Source organism: Dermacentor variabilis, chromosome 3, assembly GCF_050947875.1.
Source record: "Dermacentor variabilis isolate Ectoservices chromosome 3, ASM5094787v1, whole genome shotgun sequence".
Lineage (NCBI taxonomy): Eukaryota > Metazoa > Arthropoda > Arachnida > Ixodida > Ixodidae > Dermacentor > Dermacentor variabilis.
Genome location: NC_134570.1, coordinates 9833809 through 9852878, shown reverse-complemented (window position 1 = coordinate 9852878; position 19070 = coordinate 9833809). Strand labels below are relative to the sequence as shown.

Here is a 19070-nt window from a genome sequence, read left to right as displayed (position 1 = left end):
TGACTGTTAAAGTATGGTTACTGCTCTCCGTCTGCTAAACAAAGTACCACAGATTATTAGGACAACAACAAAAGCTTTTCATGCAGTGTAGGAACAAAATGGGTAATGCAAACGGTGTTTCCGGTATTGCGACGGTGTCATACTGGGTTTACGAGGTATTTAGAGGACATAATGATGACTCCACAATAGCAGCCTTTATAGAGTTTTTATTATTGTGTGGCTGCTTGTTAGTCTTGTTCTCAATGATGCCTGTCATGCATAGCAGTGTACAGGTTTAGATATTCGGAACTAGGAAGCTACATTAAGGGTGACGTGACTACAGAAGCTCATAACCAGACATTCTCGTGTCGCGTAAGACAGTCTGATACCTTGGAGTGGCGCCTAATGAAATCGTGCATAGAGTGCTTGAATATTAACTCTGCCACTCAAAGCCGCTTCGCAGTGCCCATAATCAATTTCTCAGCATTCTCACTCATCATGACCTCCACGTGCTGGAGAATCTCAACCACCTGAATAGCATCTGACCACTGGCAGCGCCTATTTATCTTTTTCACAGATTTTATTGACCAAAATCTCTGGTCTCACACCAAAAACAAAGGATTTCTCAACATTCAAGAAAGCGGCCATCTTCAAGTCGATGTGGTCGGCGTGGGAGAAGACAATGCGAACTTACGGAGTAATCTCCCACGTCAGACTGAAAGCTGGTACCCTGGAATATATGGGCTGGATGGATGACAGAGCAGTTGGTGTGGATGAAGTAAAGTGCTTAGAAAGATGGAATGAGAATGGTAATGTTTATGGCGATAGCAAGTAGTGGTCCTCAAATACCTTACACACCTGATACATGAAAACCAGTGATTTGTGCTTGTAGTCTGTAATTTAGTGTTTCTTGCAGTATAGTCATGTGGCATTTTTATCTTTTATGCTACAATTAGTGATGTTCTATTTGGAATGAGCCCTTTTATATGCGTCTAGGGCACACAATTTCTGCAGCAGCTCTTTTTTTTTCTCTTCTTTTCAGAAATTTGGATCTTCTTTTTAACAACTAGTTATCTAGCATTTTTGGAATGATAATCATACAGCCGCCATTCATTCTTGAAAAGCTTGTTTGCAACCAGGCTCTAAAGACGTTGAGAGACTATTTTTGCAGTTGTGTTATTGACAATTTGTGATCTTGTGTTTAAAACTGATGCTTATTATCTGTGATAGAAAGCTGTTCTTTTCTCACTAGTCGGTACAAGTGTGATACCTAATTTTACTGATATAATTATTCCTTTTATAAATATGTACACCTGTGTTTGACTATTCTATATTCTATTTGATATTTGATGCTTACTATGCATGTTCGATTCATATTTGAAAATATCATATTCTCTAACCTTTGTCGATAGCCCGAACATGGTGCTGTTCCGTGCTGCAGCGGGCACGAAATGAGCATTATTATCCAACCTGGCCCACCAGCTCAATTTCATTTCAGTTGCCATCTTAAGATACTATGCAATAGTAAAACAACAGCATGCATCTTGGGTTGCTCGGGCCCCTTCAGCGCCACAACGATTCCTACTGAGTGGGTGCGTCAAAATTTTCCGCTAATATACTGTATTTAATCGAATATGATGCGACCACAATTGTAGCATGAAGGTTGATTTTTCAGCCTGCGAGATAAAAAAACATAAAACCACAAATGTAACGCGAGATGAATGGAAAGAGAAATGGCACCTTTATTTAAGGAATCAATTCGGTAACACATTCTCTTCACTTATCGTCATCTCCTGAGGAGGAGACGGAGCTTGCCTTGGGTGGTATTCTCAGGCGATCAATTTCGCGTGACTCGGCACCTAAAACATCCCCGACAACTGTTTCTGGCTCTGTGTCAAGCTTGTTATCAGTGCCAATTATGAGCGGTGCTGAAGCGAGTCAAGTCTCCGAAACTATTTTCGAAAGTGATCACCTGAGAATCAAGTGGTCGTGCCATCAGGCTCCTTTGAGATGAAATATTTCTTAAAGGGCCCAGGTCTGGCCATATTGAGCTGACAATCACAGAGCATACATTGCGTGATAATGATCATGTTTGCAAAGTATTATATCGCTACGCGCAGCGGAAAGATCTGAAATTTCAAATCGAACGCCGTTTTCCCTTCTTCTCGAGGCCGCCATACTCCAAGCTGGAGGAAGATGTACATGTGCTAGTGCACCTACATACATGTGTTTGTGCTGCGATGTCGCTCGTGGTGACACATGACTTCTTAGGGACAGCTTAGAGAAATAATAAAACACACAAAACGAACGTCTGCCTCTTTTTGTTTTACTACGCACTGCAGCAAGAGAGATGTACTTCCGTTTCGTCTGCTTGTTCCCACGACGTCCAGTCGCACGCGCAGATAACTAAACTATGTCATTTTCTACTGTGCTCCAGCGCAGGATCATGCTCTGTGATTTGCTTGTGTCTGCCTCAGTATTCGTGTAACACAGACTTATTATACCGCTAGTCAGGTGTCCTTGTGCACAGCGTGCAAAATCGTTTGCTGCGCAAAACAAGACAATCGCAACAGCTCACACGCAACGCCGTCAGCGGAAGTGTGCCGCGCCAAGAAAAGCGCAGAAAAAAAAAATTAAGGCGGGGCTCGTGACGTGCGCATCACACGATCCTCGAGGTCCAGTATGGGACAACGCAGGGAAGGAATTTCACTTGCAGAGGCTAGATGGGGTAAGTGGAGAGAGCATCTATGTTTGTGGTGAAGCTCACCTCCTGGAATCATGTAAAAGGCCGCACAAATATTTCATTCTGGGACAGTACCAGGACACTATGAGGCCCTTCCGACCAGCTGTGCATTTACAAAGGCCTCCCATTGGTGCCACCATTCGAAAATCGTTCTCATTAACACCAACCTGCCGAGCCACGGCAGCGTTTCCCATTTAGTAAAGCAATGAAGGGGGCTAGTTGGTGAACGTTCATGGTTATATTGCACTCAGTTTTACAAACACGATATTAAGGAAGGACAGGACGTGGACGGACGAAGCGCAAACGGAGTTGCGCTTCGTCCGTCCACGTCCTGTCCTTCCTTAATATCGTGTTTGTAAAACTGAGCGCAATATAACCATGAGCGTTTTCCAGCTGCTCGGCCATCGAAATTACTTGTCTCTCGAAGCGGCCGTCATGCCGAACGCCTAACATCGCCATAACGTTCCGAAATGAAAGTAGTCGTAGCATGAAAGGACGCAGGGTAATGCCGCACCGTAACCCTAACACCATTCGGAAGTGGAGTCTATTCCAACAAAAAATAAGTACAGTCGAACCTCGATGTATCGAACAGGGCAGTGATCGCGAAATAGTTCGATATAGCCAAGTTCAATACTGTCACGTGGTAGTGACGGTGAAGAAAGAAGCAGTACGGTGGAATACAAAACTAGCTTTTATTGGGTGAACCTGTGCCCACAAAACAGGCTACACTTATAGCACAACGATAGCGGCGAACACGGTCGGCGATCGTCGGAAAACTGATCAGCGGGTCAAGCGCGTCGGCTTTTATAGAGCAGTCGTCGAATGTTCCAGACTAATCGTTCGGACCCGCGTGCCTTCCACAATGTTCTACACCATTCGCGTTACGCGATGGAATCAGATAACACAAGGTTCGGCGACAACAGACAGCCGGGTAGAAGCATCGATAACTTTCCAGAAACATCGGATACGTGCAGGCGCGTCCCTCGCTGTGCGATTACATTTGTTAAGTGGCGAAACATGGTCGCCCGATAAAGATAAGTACACGTGTCAATACCCCCTCTTAAAAAGCATCGACCCAATGCTGCAAACAAACGAAGGTAATAAACAAAAGCACTCGTAGCAAAGAAAAGAACAAAAATGGCGAAGTTTGTCAGCGTCCGTAAAAGGGTTTAAGGCGCACCACAGATCGTGCGCGGTGCCGCTGTGAATGCGAAATGCCGTCTGGCACGACCTCATAGTCCAGAGCGCCAATACGTCGGATGACCTTGTACGGTCCGAAATAGCGTCGGAGTAGTTTCTCACTGAGTCCTCGTCGGCGTATCGGGGTCCAGACCCAAACACGGTCGCCAGGTTGGTACTCGACGAAGCGTCGTCGGAGGTTGTAGTGTCGGCTGTCGGTCCTCTGCTGGCTCTTGATTCGCAGGTGGGCGAGCTGTCTGGCTTCTTCGGCGCGCTGGAGATAGCTAGCGACGTCAACATTCTCTTCGTCAGTTACGTGCGGCAGCATGGCGTCAAGCGTCGTCGTCGAGTTCCTGTCGTAAACCAGCTTAAACGGCGTGATCTGTGTTGTTTCTTGCACCGCCGTGTTGTACGCAAAGGTTACGTACGGCAGGACCGCGTCCCACGTCTTGTGTTCGACGTCGACGTGCATTGCTAGCATGTCGGCGAGGGTCTTGTTCAGGCGCTCCGTGAGACCATTCGTCTGCGGATGGTAGGCAGTTGTCCTCCTGTGGCTTGTCTGGCTGTACTGCAGAATGGCTTGGGTGAGCTCTGCTGTAAAAGCCGTTCCTCTGTCGGTGATGAGGACTTCTGGGGCACCATGTCGCAGCAGGATGTTCTCCACGAAAAATTTCGCCACTTCGGCTGCGCTGCCTTTTGGTAGAGCTTTAGTTTCAGCAAAACGGGTGAGATAGTCCGTCGCCACGACGATCCACTTATTCCAGGATGTTGATATCGGAAACGGCCCTAACAAATCCATCCCAATCTGCTGTAATGGTCGGCGAGGAGGTTCGGTCGGCTGTAGTAATCCTGCTGGCCTTGTCGGTGGTGTCTTGCATCGTTGACAGTCTCGGCATGTCTTGACGTAACGGGCGACGTCGGCGGTCAGACGCGGCCAGTAATGCCTTTCCTGTATTCTCGACAGCGTCCGGGAGAATCCGAGGTGCCCAGCGGTTGGATCGTCGTGTAGGGCGTGCAGTATTTCTGGACGCAGCGCTGACGGTACAACAAGGAGGTAGCTGGCGCGGACTGGTGAGAAGTTCTTCTTCACGAGCAGGTTGTTTTGTAGCGTGAACGAAGACAACCCACGCTTAAATGCCCTAGGGACAACGTCGGTGTTCCCTTCCAAATACTCGGCGAGGCCTTTTAGCTCCGGGTCGGCTCGTTGCTGTTTAGTGAAGTCTTCCACGCTTATTATCCCAAGGAAGGCGTCGTTGTCCTCGTCGTCTTGCGCCGGGGGATCGATGGGGGCGCGCGATAAGCAGTCGGTGTCGGAGTGTTTTCTTCCGGACTTGTATATTACCGTGACGTCATATTCTTGCAGTCTGAGGCTCCACCGCGCCAGCCGTCCTGAAGGGTCCTTTAAGTTAGCTAGCCAACACAGTGCGTGATGGTCACTGACGACTTTGAATGGCCTGCCATAGAGGTAAGGGCAGAATTTAGCTGTAGCCCAAATAATGGCGAGGCATTCCTTTTCAGTCGTAAAATAGTTGCTTTCCGCTTTTGACAGCGACCGGCTAGCATACGATGTCACCCTTTCAAGTCCTTCTTTCCTCTGGACTAGGATGGCACCGAGGCCTAGGCTACTGGCGTCAGTGTGGATTTCGGTATCGGCGTCCTCGTCGAAGTGTGCAAGTACCGGCGGCGACTGCATGCGTCGTTTGAGTTCTTGAAATGCCTTGGCCTGAGGCGTTTCCCACTTGAACGTGACATCACATTTGGTTAGATGTGTTAGCGGCTCCGCGATGCATGAAAAGTCCTTGACAAAGCGCCTATAGTAGGCACACATGCCAAGGAATCTGCGCACTGCCTTCTTGTCAGTTGGCTGCGGGAACTTTGCGATGGCAGCTGTCTTCTGTGGGTCGGGGTGTACTCCTGATTTGCTGATCACGTGGCCTAGGAACAAAAGCTCATCGTAAGCGAAACGGCACTTTTCCAGCTTCAGAGTATTCCACAACATGGAATACCAACTAGCCCGTACTGAAACCTTGCTTCAGAGTGAGCCCTGATGATTTGATGGCTTCTAACACTGTCGCAAGCCGCCTAAGCTGATCGTCGAAATTTCCGGCGAAGACAACGACGTCATCCAGGTAAACAAGGCACGTCTGCCACTTCAGTCCGGCTAACACCGTGTCCGTGACGCGCTGAAACGTTGCAGGCGCCGAGCATAGTCCGAATGGCATGACCTTGAACTCGTAGAGGCCGTCTGGCGTGATGAAGGCAAGTCTTTTCGCGATCTCTCTCGTCGACTTCTATTTGCCAGTAGCCAGACTTGAGGCCCATCGACGACAAGTATTTAGCATTGCAGAGCCGATCCAATGCGTCGTCTATCCGTGGAAGGGGGTACACATCCTTCTTCGTGATCTTGTTCAGTCGACAATAATCGACGCAGAAGCGTAGGGTTCCGTCCTTTTTCTTTACCAGGACTACAGGAGAGGCCCACGGGCTTTTCGATGGCTGGATGATGTCGTCGCGCAGCATTTCGTCGACTTGTTGCCTAATAGCTTCACATTCTCGCGTCGAAACTCGGTAAGGGCTCTGGCGGAGTGGTCGAGCGCTTTCTTTGTTTATTATGCGATGCTTTGGAACTGGTGTTTGTCGAATCCTCGATGACGTCGAAAAGCAGTCTTTGTATCGTCTGAGAAGACTTTTGATCTGTTGCTGCTTACTCACAGGAAGACTTGGATTCACGTCGAAGTCAGGTTCGGGGATAATGCTCATCGGGGTAGATGCGGCTGAATCCGAGAGGACAAAGGCATTGCTGGTTTCCACAATTTCCTCGATATATGCGATTGCCGTGCCCTTGTTGACGTGCTTGAACTCTTGGCTGAAGTTGGTTAGCATAACTTCCGCTTGCCCTCCGTGGAGTCGAGCGATCCCTCTTGCGACGCAAATTTCACGGTCGAGCAGTAAATGTTGGTCGCCCTCGATGACGCCTTCTAATTCAGCGGGTGTTTCAGTGCCGACGTAAATAATAATGCTGGAACGCGGCGGGATGCTCACTTGATCTTCGAGCACACTCAAGGCGTGGTGACCACGACAGCTCTCCGGCGGTATCGCTTGATCTTGTGACAGCGTTATCGATTTCGACTTCAGGTCGATGACTGCACCATGTTGATTCAGGAAGTCCATGCCGAGAATGACGTCTCGTGAACACTGTTGGAGGATAACGAAAGTGGCAGGGTAAGTCCGGTCATGAACGGTAATTCTTGCCGTGCAGATCCCAGTCGGCGTAATCAGGTGTCCACCAGCGGTCCGAATTTGAGGGCCTTCCCATGCAGTCTTAACTTTCCTCAACTGCGCGGTGATGGGTCCACTCATGACGGAGTAATCGGCTCCTGTGTCTACTAAGGCGGTGACTGCGTGGCCGTCGAGAAGCACGTCGAGGTCGGTGGTTGTTTGTCTGGCATTGCGGTTAGGTCGTGGCGTCGGATCACGGCTGCGTCATGTTGAACTGAAGTTGGAACGTCGCGTCGTCAAGTCGTTGTTCGTCGGTGTAGTCTTGCCTTCCTGACTTCGTCGGGACGGCGGCGTGTCATTGTTATGTCGTCGAGATCGTTTCTTCGTCGTCTTCGTCGGCGGCGGAGGATCTTCGTCAGTTCGACGAACAGCAACCGCACCTCCATCGGTTGCTGCTTTTAGTTTTCCAGATATGGGCTCGCTGACCGGCCCCGGACTGGGCCAGTGTATGGTCGGCGCTGCGGCGACAGGTAGCGGCCTGGTGATGGCGAACGCGATGGTCGTCGAGTGCTCCACTGAGTAGCGGTGAGGTAGTCGTCGATGTCACAAGGTCGTTCACCTTCCCTCAGGCGCTGTGCGTTGACGGCGAAGCCTCGCAATCCCAGGTCGCGGTATGGGCATCGGCGGTACACATGGCCGGCTTCGCCGCAGTGGTAGCAGAGCGGGCGGTTGTCGGGGGCGCGCCAAATGTCCGTCTTCCTCGCATAGGTGCACTGGGCGACGGGTGGGTGTGCTGGCGGCGGCGGCGGTGGACGACGGAATTGCGTCGTTGCAGGGCCCTGACGTGGTCGCGGGGGGGGACCTGGACGGCGTGCGACAGCGGCGTATGTCATCGCTTCTGGCTGGGGCTGCTGTAACTGTGGTTGCAGTTCAGGAACTCCTAGCGATTGGTGCACCTCTTCTTTCACGATGTCGGCGATCGAGGCCACTTGAGGCTGCGACGATGGCAAGACCTTGTGCAGTTCTTTGCGCACAATGGCCCTGATGGTCTCGCATAGATCGTCCGTGGCCATTGATTGAATTCCGGAGTAGCTTGTTGGCTTGGTGCGTCGGTCGAATTGCCGGTTCCGCAATTCCAGTGTCTTCTCGATGCTCGTCGCCTCACGAAGAAACTCGTCGACTGTCTTTGGTGGGCTTCTTACCATACCGGCGAAAAGTTCCTCTTTTACACCACGCATCAGTAGACGTACTTTCTTCTCCTCGGACATTTCGGGGTCAGCGTGGCGGAACAGACGGCTCATTTCCTCAGTGAAGATCGCGATCGTCTCATTCGGCAGCTGCGCTCTTGTCTCCAGTAGAGCTTGGGCTCGCTCTTTTCGCACGACGCTTTGAAATGTTTGCAGGAAGCCGCTTCGGAAGAGGTCCCATGTCGTCAAGGTGGCTTCTCGATTCTCGAACCACGTCTTGGCGGCGTCCTCCAATGCGAAATAGACATGTCGTAGCTTGTCGTCGCTTGCCCAGTTGTTAAACGTAGCGACCCTCTCATACGTTTCCAGCCAGGTTTCCGGGTCCTCAAATGTGGAACCGCGGAACGTCGGTGGTTCTCTGGGCTGCTGCAGCACGATGGGGGACGCTGGGGCTGCCATTGGGGCTGCCTTGGCCACAATCATCTTGGTCTTCTCAGATAGAAGTCCGTGCTCCGGGGGCAGCTGTTGAAGACGGCGGCTTGCTCGGTGGTCCGGGACTACGTTGGTGTTCTGTTTGCGGTCTGGGCTGGGATCACGGCTTGTCGGGGGCGTCCCGTACATGAACGAAAAGCACCTCCACCAGATGTCACGTGGTAGTGACGGTGAAGAAAGAAGCAGTACGGTGGAATACAAAACTAGCTTTTATTGGGCGAACCTGTGCCTCCGCCCTCATCCCTCCGCCCAAGAAAGCGCAAATGAGCATGTCTCACATCAAAACAATGCTCATTGTCTTCTTTTACGCCCTAGAAATTCTCCATTTTGAGTTTGTACCTCAGGGAGAAACTGTCAACTCGGCCTTTTACCTGGGGGTGCTGAAGAGATTGAAACGCCGGTGGCACGCATGAGGGCTGACATCAAAGACACGGTCAAGCTCCACCATGACAATGCTCCCAGCCACACATACTTCATCGTTACCAACTTCCTAGCCTGGAGCAACACCCCGGTGGTCTCCCATCCCCCTTACAATCCCGACTTGGCTCCGTGCGACTTTTTTTTTGTTTCCCCTACTGAAGAGAGCGCTGAAAGGAAACATTGGGAGACAGTGGAAAACATCCAAAGGCATGTTACAGCATTCCTGAGAGACATTCCCGTCGAGGACTTTCAGGGTGCCTTCCAGGCATGGCAGACACATCTCCGTAAGTGTATTGATGCAGAAAGAGAATATTTTGAAGAATTTTAACCATTTGTTCAGGTCTGGTCAATAAATCTACTTTTCCCAGAAAATGCGCATTACTTTCAGAATAGACCCTTTATGCTTGGTCGATATATCGAGGTTTGACTGTATTGGTTTCAGTCGACTTGTCCATGGATTGAACGTTATGTTAAAGTATGCAAAATTTAGAAAATTTGTTTTAAAATACATTCTTGTGTTATTCGAATGTAACACGAGGGTCTAGTTCAAGCAATGAAAATCATGAAAAAAACTCTCGTTACAATCGAGTAAATACGGTACCTTTCTCAAAGGAGCACCCGACCCAGGCTGAATTCAAGGAGTACAAATGTAAGGGAGGGCTTGTCGAAGCCAGTGCGAAAATGACAATGTGTGTATCGGGCCACTCAAACCCCACCAGCCCGGTGCATGTCGGCATCTTGTGCTGCAACGATTCATGCAACGCTTCGCATTATGTAGATATCAACTACAGTTGGAGTCTGTCAAATTCTTTAGTGACTTCAAATTGTATGTTTTCCCAGTTAGTATTGTTTATGTTGTTTTTTTCCATAACATGAACAATTTTCTACTGCATTATCTAAATGCCATTATTCTTCCTGGCCAGAGTGATTCGAGGGTTCTTGTAAACACAATTTTGACATATTTACTATACGCCCAGTCTGTTGTAGCACAACTTGAAACTGTTTAGAATGGGATATGCATTGCAGAGCATTAACTGTTTCATTTCAGAGAGTTTGGCGGTGTGTCAATGGATTTATAGACATGTCATAACCTTTATGATTGTCAAAAGAAAGAGTATAACATGTGCATTCTCTCTCTCTGGCTTGAAACACGTATTAAGGGGCTGAATGCACATGCATGCACAATACTATTACCGTTTTTGATAATTATATTACCATTTTGGATGCTTCAGCAAGCTTTCTGAAGTCAACTCTTGTTAGTTTCTCTTTTATATATCCCTTTTGAAGTCATTTCCCTTGTTTTGTGCTCCAAGAGAGTTCATTTATACTGAACCACATAAAGCCAGCCAGCACAAATTGCAGCCTTGCTTGTTTCAATTGTTTCCTCTTATGTGATCAGGTAAGATAATCGTAATATTGTAGTTGTTAAACCAGCATGGGAATGATGGGAAATGCAGTTTTTGGAATGTCATACGTTGACTTGCAGGCTATCATACAAATTCACTTCTCCTGACTCTTACTTTTATTCTTGTCTGTGCTGACTTCACCTTCCGTTTACCTGTATCTTGGCAATTTATGCTATTGCTACAAAGCTGTGCAAAATTTCACGTATTTTGTAAATTTTGTATACTCTTTTATGCGACATTCTCACACAAGTGTGGTGGCACTGCCATTGGTAGTAGTTAGCTATATTGAGTTAGCAGATAGTAAGAGTTTACAATGCAAAACTTCCAACCTTGCAACCTTGTGGCAGTTCAGAGCATCTTTGTATGTTGCTTCAGAGTGAAAAAGAAAGCCCTCATACATATGCATACATACAATCACCCACACGAACAGTGCTTGTGTGAAAAAGTGGGAGGTGTCCTTTCATGGGGTGTTTATGTGGGTGTTAGTGTGTGTGAGTAGAGCACACTAAAAATGGAGGAGTTGGTCCAGTGGACACCACGGCAAGCACCAAGAATGATGCAAAAAATGCTGAAATGGTGGCGGTGTTGCGGCCGCCTTATCCTGAAGCTCTGGCTGTTTTAGATGTGCCCATTGGCTGCGGTGAGCTCATGGGCCAGGTCACTGTCGTCTGCTCGGTGTGCTGTTCTCGGGTCGCTTGCATTGTTTCCGTCACTCTTTCATCATTTTCTTTACAACATGTCGGTGGGGAACGAAATAAGTCTTTCTACCACCGAATAGCAAAACTAGATAGAGCAGAGGGAAACACCTGCCCACGCTCCATGCAACTCTTGCAGGGCTTCTGACAAGACATGCGTCCGGCCGGCATGTGGGCCAGACGCATGAAAATGCCTCTAGTGAGTGCATGCGTACATCCGAGTGTGTTCTTTTGTGCTCTGAAGCAGTGTTGCCATAATTTTTTGCAATGTGTCACTGAAGTGAGATGAAAAAGTAGAAGAAAAAATTTGATGAAAAAATTTTACATAAAATAGGCATATTGACAAATAGGTTATAATATACGCTAGCATGGTGCTTATCATTTATTAAAAGGTCTCATGTTTGTCTAGGATCCATGTGAATAAGGAATTAACAGCAAATTTACCAGCAATACTTGGATAATAACAGTTGATGACACCAAAAATTCAAGCATTTGCCTTCAGATTGTCAGGTTTGAAATACCACACAATGCAAATGAATGCAAGCAACTTAATTTCCCTAGAATGCAAAGGCACTTGGTCAACATTATCTCTGAAAGTTTTCTCGTTCTTGGCGCTCCTGAAAGGATAGCAAAATTCTGCACGACGTTCAAGGTTGCATGTTAATACGGAAATGACAATTATGTGACCTGTATGCAGGTCAACTACCATTCCTCTGCCCCTTTTTATACCTGAAGGCTCTTTGCAGTACTGATTTGTCCACAATCTATGCGATAAAGAAGCAGTTAGTTCTGTCTTGTATGAACAAGCCCAGTTGCTCTTGCGTAAAAGCCTTGTTAAAGTCGATCTATCTTGTTATTCAGCTGCTGTGTTCTAAATCTCACAATAAAATTTTTAAATGTTCACCAGTCGAAGATATTTAGCGGGGGTCTGCAATTACCGAATTGTAGATACTATTTAATTCTATATTGAATCGAATCAAGAAATAAAAGATGAATATAAAATCAAATATAGGATATTGCAAGATTATCGCAAAAGTGAATGCTTACACATTTTGTGTAAGAAAAGACAGTGCTGCACATCTCTGGAGTCTCCTAGCATATTGCATAATAAGAATGTAATAATTAAGCTATCAGTAACTTGGCTATACAGAAATCAAGATATACAGTATGGTCTACTCTTATTAAATGGAACTACAAATAGTATGCAGGCACTGATTACAGGTCAGTTCTAGTACATGATGGTTAGGAAAATATTTTATTTATCAATAGAATGTCTATTGAATAGAATCAAGTGCTTTTTTCCCTCTGTCGTTATGTTCTACTGAAGACGAATAGGGTTCTCAGTTCAATGACGTATATATACGCCACCACGAACAAGGACAAAATGGTCAATGCCGTATATTTACGATGCCGTCCGTACGTTTAAAAAGCGTGCCAATTTCCTAACTTTTTCTTTCCTGGCATGCGCTGCCACTATGTGGGAATACAGGGAATTTTTTTCTCACACCTCCCTCTCTCGGGTTTTGTTGCATGGTTTGCTTTAGAGCTAGTTTGCTCCGGCACGTCTATGTACTACCGCTCGCGCATTGGTGCACGCGCACTGACGGGCGTCGGTTTGGGTTTTATTCCACGGGCACCATACCAACGCAAAATATTTTTTTCTCTCCGTACGGTCACCCTGGAAAAATTACGGTAAATTTTTTTCGAAATAGATTCCTCAGAAGAATTGTATTCTGCAATAAAAAAAATCAACCCTGAAAGGGTTAATTGTGGACCTGTGTTTTATGGCAATCTTTTATTGCATAGGAGGTATTGCTCTTCAATTTTTCTCCAAAATACAGAAGGGATTTTTTATCATTGTGGCAGGTGGGTTATCGTAAGGCCAATCTGCACAACAGAATTAAGAAAGGGCAGACCGTGCATCAGGTGACTCGATCACTGTTTCACGCGTAGCAAGGCACTGTGCAAGTCGACCACGGTCAGTGCAATTGGTAGAGAGCAGGTGACTTTTCATTGTTAGGTTTGGCTTAATTTGCCGCTGAAATAGGGAGGGTCACAGCAAAATTGTATGCTGCCCCCCCCTCCCTCTTCTCTGGCCCCGCAAATGCATGCAGCCAGGCAGTTAAGGCACTAGTCACATTACACTTTAATGCCCACCATGTAAATCCAAAGGTAGTCTTGTGACTGGTTGCTTGATGCTACTGAACGATACTGATGTGCGTCTACAAATGGCTTCAGAAATGAGAGGCCGCTGTATGGCGCATTGCAAAGGTGGCGGCCATAAACAACTTTGTTTCCAAACCGTACACGCTTTCATTTGTGAGGTGGTTTGTTGGCTTTCAGAGTGTCATGCAGCTGCTCTGAATAGAACTGTGTCGATTTGGCACCAAATTGGAGCTTTAGCTGGTGACGCAAGATGGAGCAGCATTGGTTAGGCCTAATGGCATAGGCGGCGTGGCTGTGGTGAAAATTTGTCGCTGCTGAGGTGGGAATGGGCCACAAGCCCTCTCGGAAAGCTTGCTGCTAATATTTTTGTGTGGTTGGCTCATCAGTAATGAGTCCCTAGATCATGCGTTTGCGTTTGATTGACAGCTGCGAAAATGGTGTTAAGTTCGTCGCTGGGTATACAGTATGATTTTTGTGCCTTTTGGCGGCTAATTGGCCCAATCTCCGCGCATGTTTCTGCACTTTCTGAAATATGTGCTGCTTTTATTGCTGTTCCGTGTCGCATTATTGTTTCGATTGGCCCTGATGACCTGGAAAAAAATTGTACCGAGACAGGGGGAACAGGCCAATGCCACTCCATTCTGCCAATTGTGGCATTCGGGCAGAAGCGCTTGTAGAGAGAAAATCCGATGCCGCATCAGCCAGTACGGCCCATCCGCGGTGTGCTTGGCGTTCATTTTGTGCTGAAAACAATGAAGTGAGGTGCTTGCTTGCTTGCCATCGATCACAAGGGGCTCCACAACACACGCAGCATGCGGCATGGTGCACGTTTCTGTACCGAATATTCTAAAGATTGAACGGTAGATGCTCGAATTGCTAATCAAATGATTTTAATGCTCACTATTCGTGTATTCGCACACCCCTAGTATTTAGTGAAAGTGGAGAACCCAGACCATTGAGACCCATTCAAATCGGTTTTGTAAAGAATAAAAAACACAAGAACATGCACTTGTGAGCACACTGTGGATACTAGTTTCAGCATGGTCACAGAGCCTATGTGGCATATAGCCAATTTCGGTTGCTTTCCCCAGCACAGAGTAGCCAGCCAGTGCTTACACTGGCTAACCTAACTATACTCCCTGTCCTTTTTTGCCGTCATCAGCCACTCACATGTAGTTTTTAGGTAACCAAGTGCATTCTAGAAGCATGAAGCAAATTTCCTAACTTCAAAGTTGCTGAAATGTTGTCAGCTGTTCTGCAACATCACTAAAAAAAAAGGTTGCTGGTTGCTAAATTGAATAATTTGTCGCTGAGCAGACAAAGTCTGTAAATCTATTGTTAAAGTGGCTATACTGCTCTGAAGCAACATATTAAGATGAATTACCAGCTAGCCCAGCTACAAGTTCTAGGTTCAGAGCATGCTCCTCACTTGTAGTTCTGAACTGTGTACAAAAGGTATAGCCATGGAATGTTATACATGTAGTGGCGTGTTGTGGCATTATTGTCACTAGAAAGGGCATTTACACAGCAATACTTACAATGTATGCTAAGCCATCAGGTGAGCAGCACTGTTACTTCCCATTACTGTTATGCTAGTTGAGTCATGCTACTCAAGAAACCTGTACAGGTGCTAGTGCCACGTTCCTCTAGAACAAGCTTTATAAACTGAATGCTTGCAGTTAGCAAAAAAAAAAACATGCTGACTCTCAAGCTCCTTCCTTGCTTGTTTCCTGCAAAAATGCTCTTGAATAAGCGCGGGGCACCTGTTCTTGTGTTTTTACTCTGCGTTTCTTCTCAGTGTAAGCCGGAGCAAGTGCAGGCTATCACTGACTGCCCAGACACTTCTATGGGAGGCTCAGTCAAACTGAAGAAAGATGCCTTATACTACCGAACAGGCGATGTGATTACAGTGCTGGACAAAAGGTGAGACAACCTGATTGTCTCAAACTTTTTTAATTAATTCACAGCATGTCAGATGTGCAAGTACCATTTGTAATCAGCAATATTTTTTAGTTTTTTTTTCTTGAAACTAACCTTTTTAAGCAGCGCTGTATGTTTCCCCAGTATTGTGTATCTCTGGCTTCTACTTCACGGCTACACTGATAGTGTGGGGTTTCCGCTGTGAGGGCTAAGTGGCTATGGTGTTGCGCTGGTAAGCATGAGGTGGGGAGATCAAACCCCGGCCGCAGCGGCCGCATTTCAATGGGGGCGAAATGTAAGAATGCCCGTGTTTCGCGCATTGGGGGTACATTAAAGATCCCCTGGTGGTCAAAATTAATCCGGAGTCCCCCACTACGACGTGCCTCGTAATCAAATGCTGCAGAGGTAAGGACAAAGGCGAGTTATGCAAGTGCTGAGCTGTCAACTACAGATTTATTCGAGAGAAGAGTTTAATATATATACATCATACTGCACATGTGCCTGCAAGGCAACGAAGCAAACATGACAACTTCATACAGTTTCTATTGATTTTTCCGAAAAAGAATATAATAAAAAATTACTAAACCAGTGAGAAACATGACTAAAACTGGCATATTATAAAAGTGATGTTTTTTTGGAGATGTCTTAAGGGGCCCTGAAACACCGATCTAACTAATCATAATATGGCCTCACTATTGGAGGATGTCACCTTCTGAATATCCTGCTGCAAAATCTTTTTTTCAACTCCAACTATAAGTGGAAGTCATTGCAGTGATACCTGCCTTGTGTGTTACAGTATCTATGTTGAAAGCTGATCTTCTACCCACCATGGTAGCATAGTGGCTTTGGTGTTGCACTGCTAAGCCCAAGCAAACTGTATCAAATCCCTCCTGTGGCCGCTGCATTTCAATGGGGGTAAAATTTAACATGGTAATGGCAAAATTAATCCGGAGTCCCATACTATGGCATGCCTCATAATCGTACCGTGGTTTTAGCACATAAAACACCAGTAAAAGGAAAGAAAATAAAACTGACTTTCTGCAGAACGTGTGGTAGCAACACTACCTTCAATCTTTAATACTATTACCAAGATTCAGCTCTGCCCATTCAATGGTTATTAAAAAAAAATGGAATCGCAGCTTTTTACTTTAGATTGGTGATGGTCAAGTCATGTGACTACAGGATGGCTGGCAGCAAATGAGAATAACTTGACATACTCGGAGATACTAGGTACCCAGACCGTGTGCTGCCTTTGATGCGTGAAAAGCTTATGCGAGAATTGAAAGTTGCTGTAAAGGGGTACGATAAAGTGGCAATAATGGCAAAGGACAAAAAATGGTAGTGGTTGCACCATGAGTCCCATCTGTGATTGCGTAGGTTGAAGCAGGTGGGGTCCCAGAGTGTTGTTGACATTGTTTTTTCAGCCAAGAACAAAGAAAATGGCACATGCACAGCAGGCTGCAAGTGCATTGAGCAAGCAGCACAGATGAGGGATGCCTGCACTGTAAATGCCTGGCACCAAGCTCGTGCCCTGCATTGCCGCTGTTGCCTACAGCAACCCTCTGCTGTGCCCTGGGTGTGTAGAGGATGAGGAGGGTGCCGTACGAGCATGCAGTGCATTGCCTTGACTGTGGATGTATTGCATAATTTGTGCGGACAAAAGGTGAAGCTTATCATATACTGAAGGCATGCCTATCACTTAGCTTTCGATAACTTTTTGACAAAACAAAGTATCAGATTGTGCCATTACACGATACTCATCTGCCTTGCTGTTTTACTAAAGGTTTTAGTTTAGTTACCTTTCTTTTTTTCTATAAAATTGATCACAACTGTGCTCAGTTGTCGTATTTGCTTTGTTGCTTTGCAGGCACACATAAAGTGCAGTACACATATTAAACCGGTTTCCAGGATAGATCTGCAGCTGACCATTCACTTGTGTTGTCACTTGCCTTTGTCTATTAGCCACGTGGGTGACCGATGGCAGTGCTTCAAATGGCACTGCGAACAATGCTCCAGTGATGTTAGCCGGGGTATTTGCCTTTGTTGTCTGCTATGCTCTGGTTTGATTAGCTTCATTTTCACGCATTTACTACCGTTCTGACTTTGTGCTTGCCTTGCATGGCGCTCACAAATTACCATCTGCGTTTTTTCTTATTGTTAATTTTATAAATGCCAGCATTAAGTGGACATCTAATGTTATATATTTAATATACCTTCCGTATAACCACTGCACGGGCTAGCCCAGTGGCTATGGCATTGTGCTGCTAAGCTCGAGGTCGCTGATTCAACCCCAGCTGCGGTAGCCGCATTTTGATGGGGGCACAAACAATCATGTGTACTTAGATTTAGGTGCACGTTGAAGAAGCCCAGATGGTCAAAGTTAATCCATAGTCGTCCATTACACTGTGCCTGATAATCATATAATGGTTTTGGCTCGTAACATCCCAGAATTGAATGTTGTTATAATAATAAAAAAAAACTTTTTTTTTATATAATCACATGCCTCCCGGGCAAAGACACAATCTCAGGACTCAGTCATAAAACATTGCACCAAGCGAATAAATGAGTCCATGCAGCTTTAGAAATGAAGCACGATTGCAGGGCTCATTTGCATAATTTTGCGTCGTCTAAGCATCGTTGTAATTAAATATAAATTTTACATTTCACTCATAATCCTAGTAACTTGGTGGCGCATGTATAAAACTTTTTCTGGCAAGAAAAATCACATTATTTTGCTGACATGTAGTTTCTCTTGAACTTTAGTTGCACCATGCTCTATGATGTTTTGCAATCATCACGCATGCTCTGCACCGCTTTCTTGCAAGTAAATATTATTACCAGTTTCTAAGGTAAAAATTTTGTTTGTTTTGGTTGGCATTACACTATCTCTGTTCAGTGCACTTTCAGACTACCAGAAACCACTTAGAAAATGTCACTTTATCAGCATAAGAATAACAATATTATGTCATATATAAAAAAAAATATATGAGAGACTGTGAAAATTTTATTGTGCCATTGTATGGTTCCCTCTTTTTTCTTGTGCATTTAGCATTCCAACTAATTATTCAGTCAAGTACCAGCAAATTTAAACTTCTCTCTTTTTTTTTTTCAGTTACGTATGACATGCTTACAGAACAAAGTACATTGAAATGGTCATCTGAGCAATGGTTGTTGCCTATTTTTGTTATGTGATAGCATAAATTCCCATTGCTGGACAAACATTGCCTGTGAAATGTGCTTGCAACCAATGGCAAAAGCAATGAAAGGGCTAAGCTGAGTCAACTAACATGCAGGGTAGTGCTGTGTCATGGTCGAAATAATCAAGTTTCATTAATATTATCTTGCGAAGGTCAGCACTACAGCACAAGGCTATGCAATTTTGTTTTGTCTATGAATTTTGTCCTTCCTTCTATCAGACATTCCAGACCGCGTTTTGCTGCAACGCCGTTAAAGGAGTGCATGCATTAACGCACCGTAGCAACCACCTAGTTTCCTAAAAATGGCATCAAACGTCTTTCATGGTATGCTCAACTCGCTGGGCAGCAACAAAATTTGAATGTCTATGGCAAACCGAGCGGGCAACCAAACACACGGCACATTCTGTACAGACAAACACAGTATTACAGCACAGATACAGTAGCTGGAGGTCAGATGCTGCAGTTAA

The 19070-nt window shown here is 46.0% G+C and overlaps 1 protein-coding gene across 5 annotated transcripts in view; it reads left to right on the top strand.

The window, feature by feature from the left end:
- Positions 1 to 19070, top strand: part of Ack-like (activated Cdc42 kinase-like) — a 218140-nt gene that overhangs the window by 132706 nt on the left and 66364 nt on the right. For all 5 annotated transcript variants that reach the window (XR_012826587.1, XM_075684160.1, XM_075684158.1 and 2 more), the window contains one exon: positions 15285 to 15409. Coding sequence is in view for 4 of the 5 variants with exons in the window: in XM_075684160.1 (XP_075540275.1) it covers positions 15285 to 15409 (125 nt within the window). In the remaining variant the exon portion in view is untranslated. The remainder of the gene's footprint in view (positions 1 to 15284; positions 15410 to 19070) is intronic.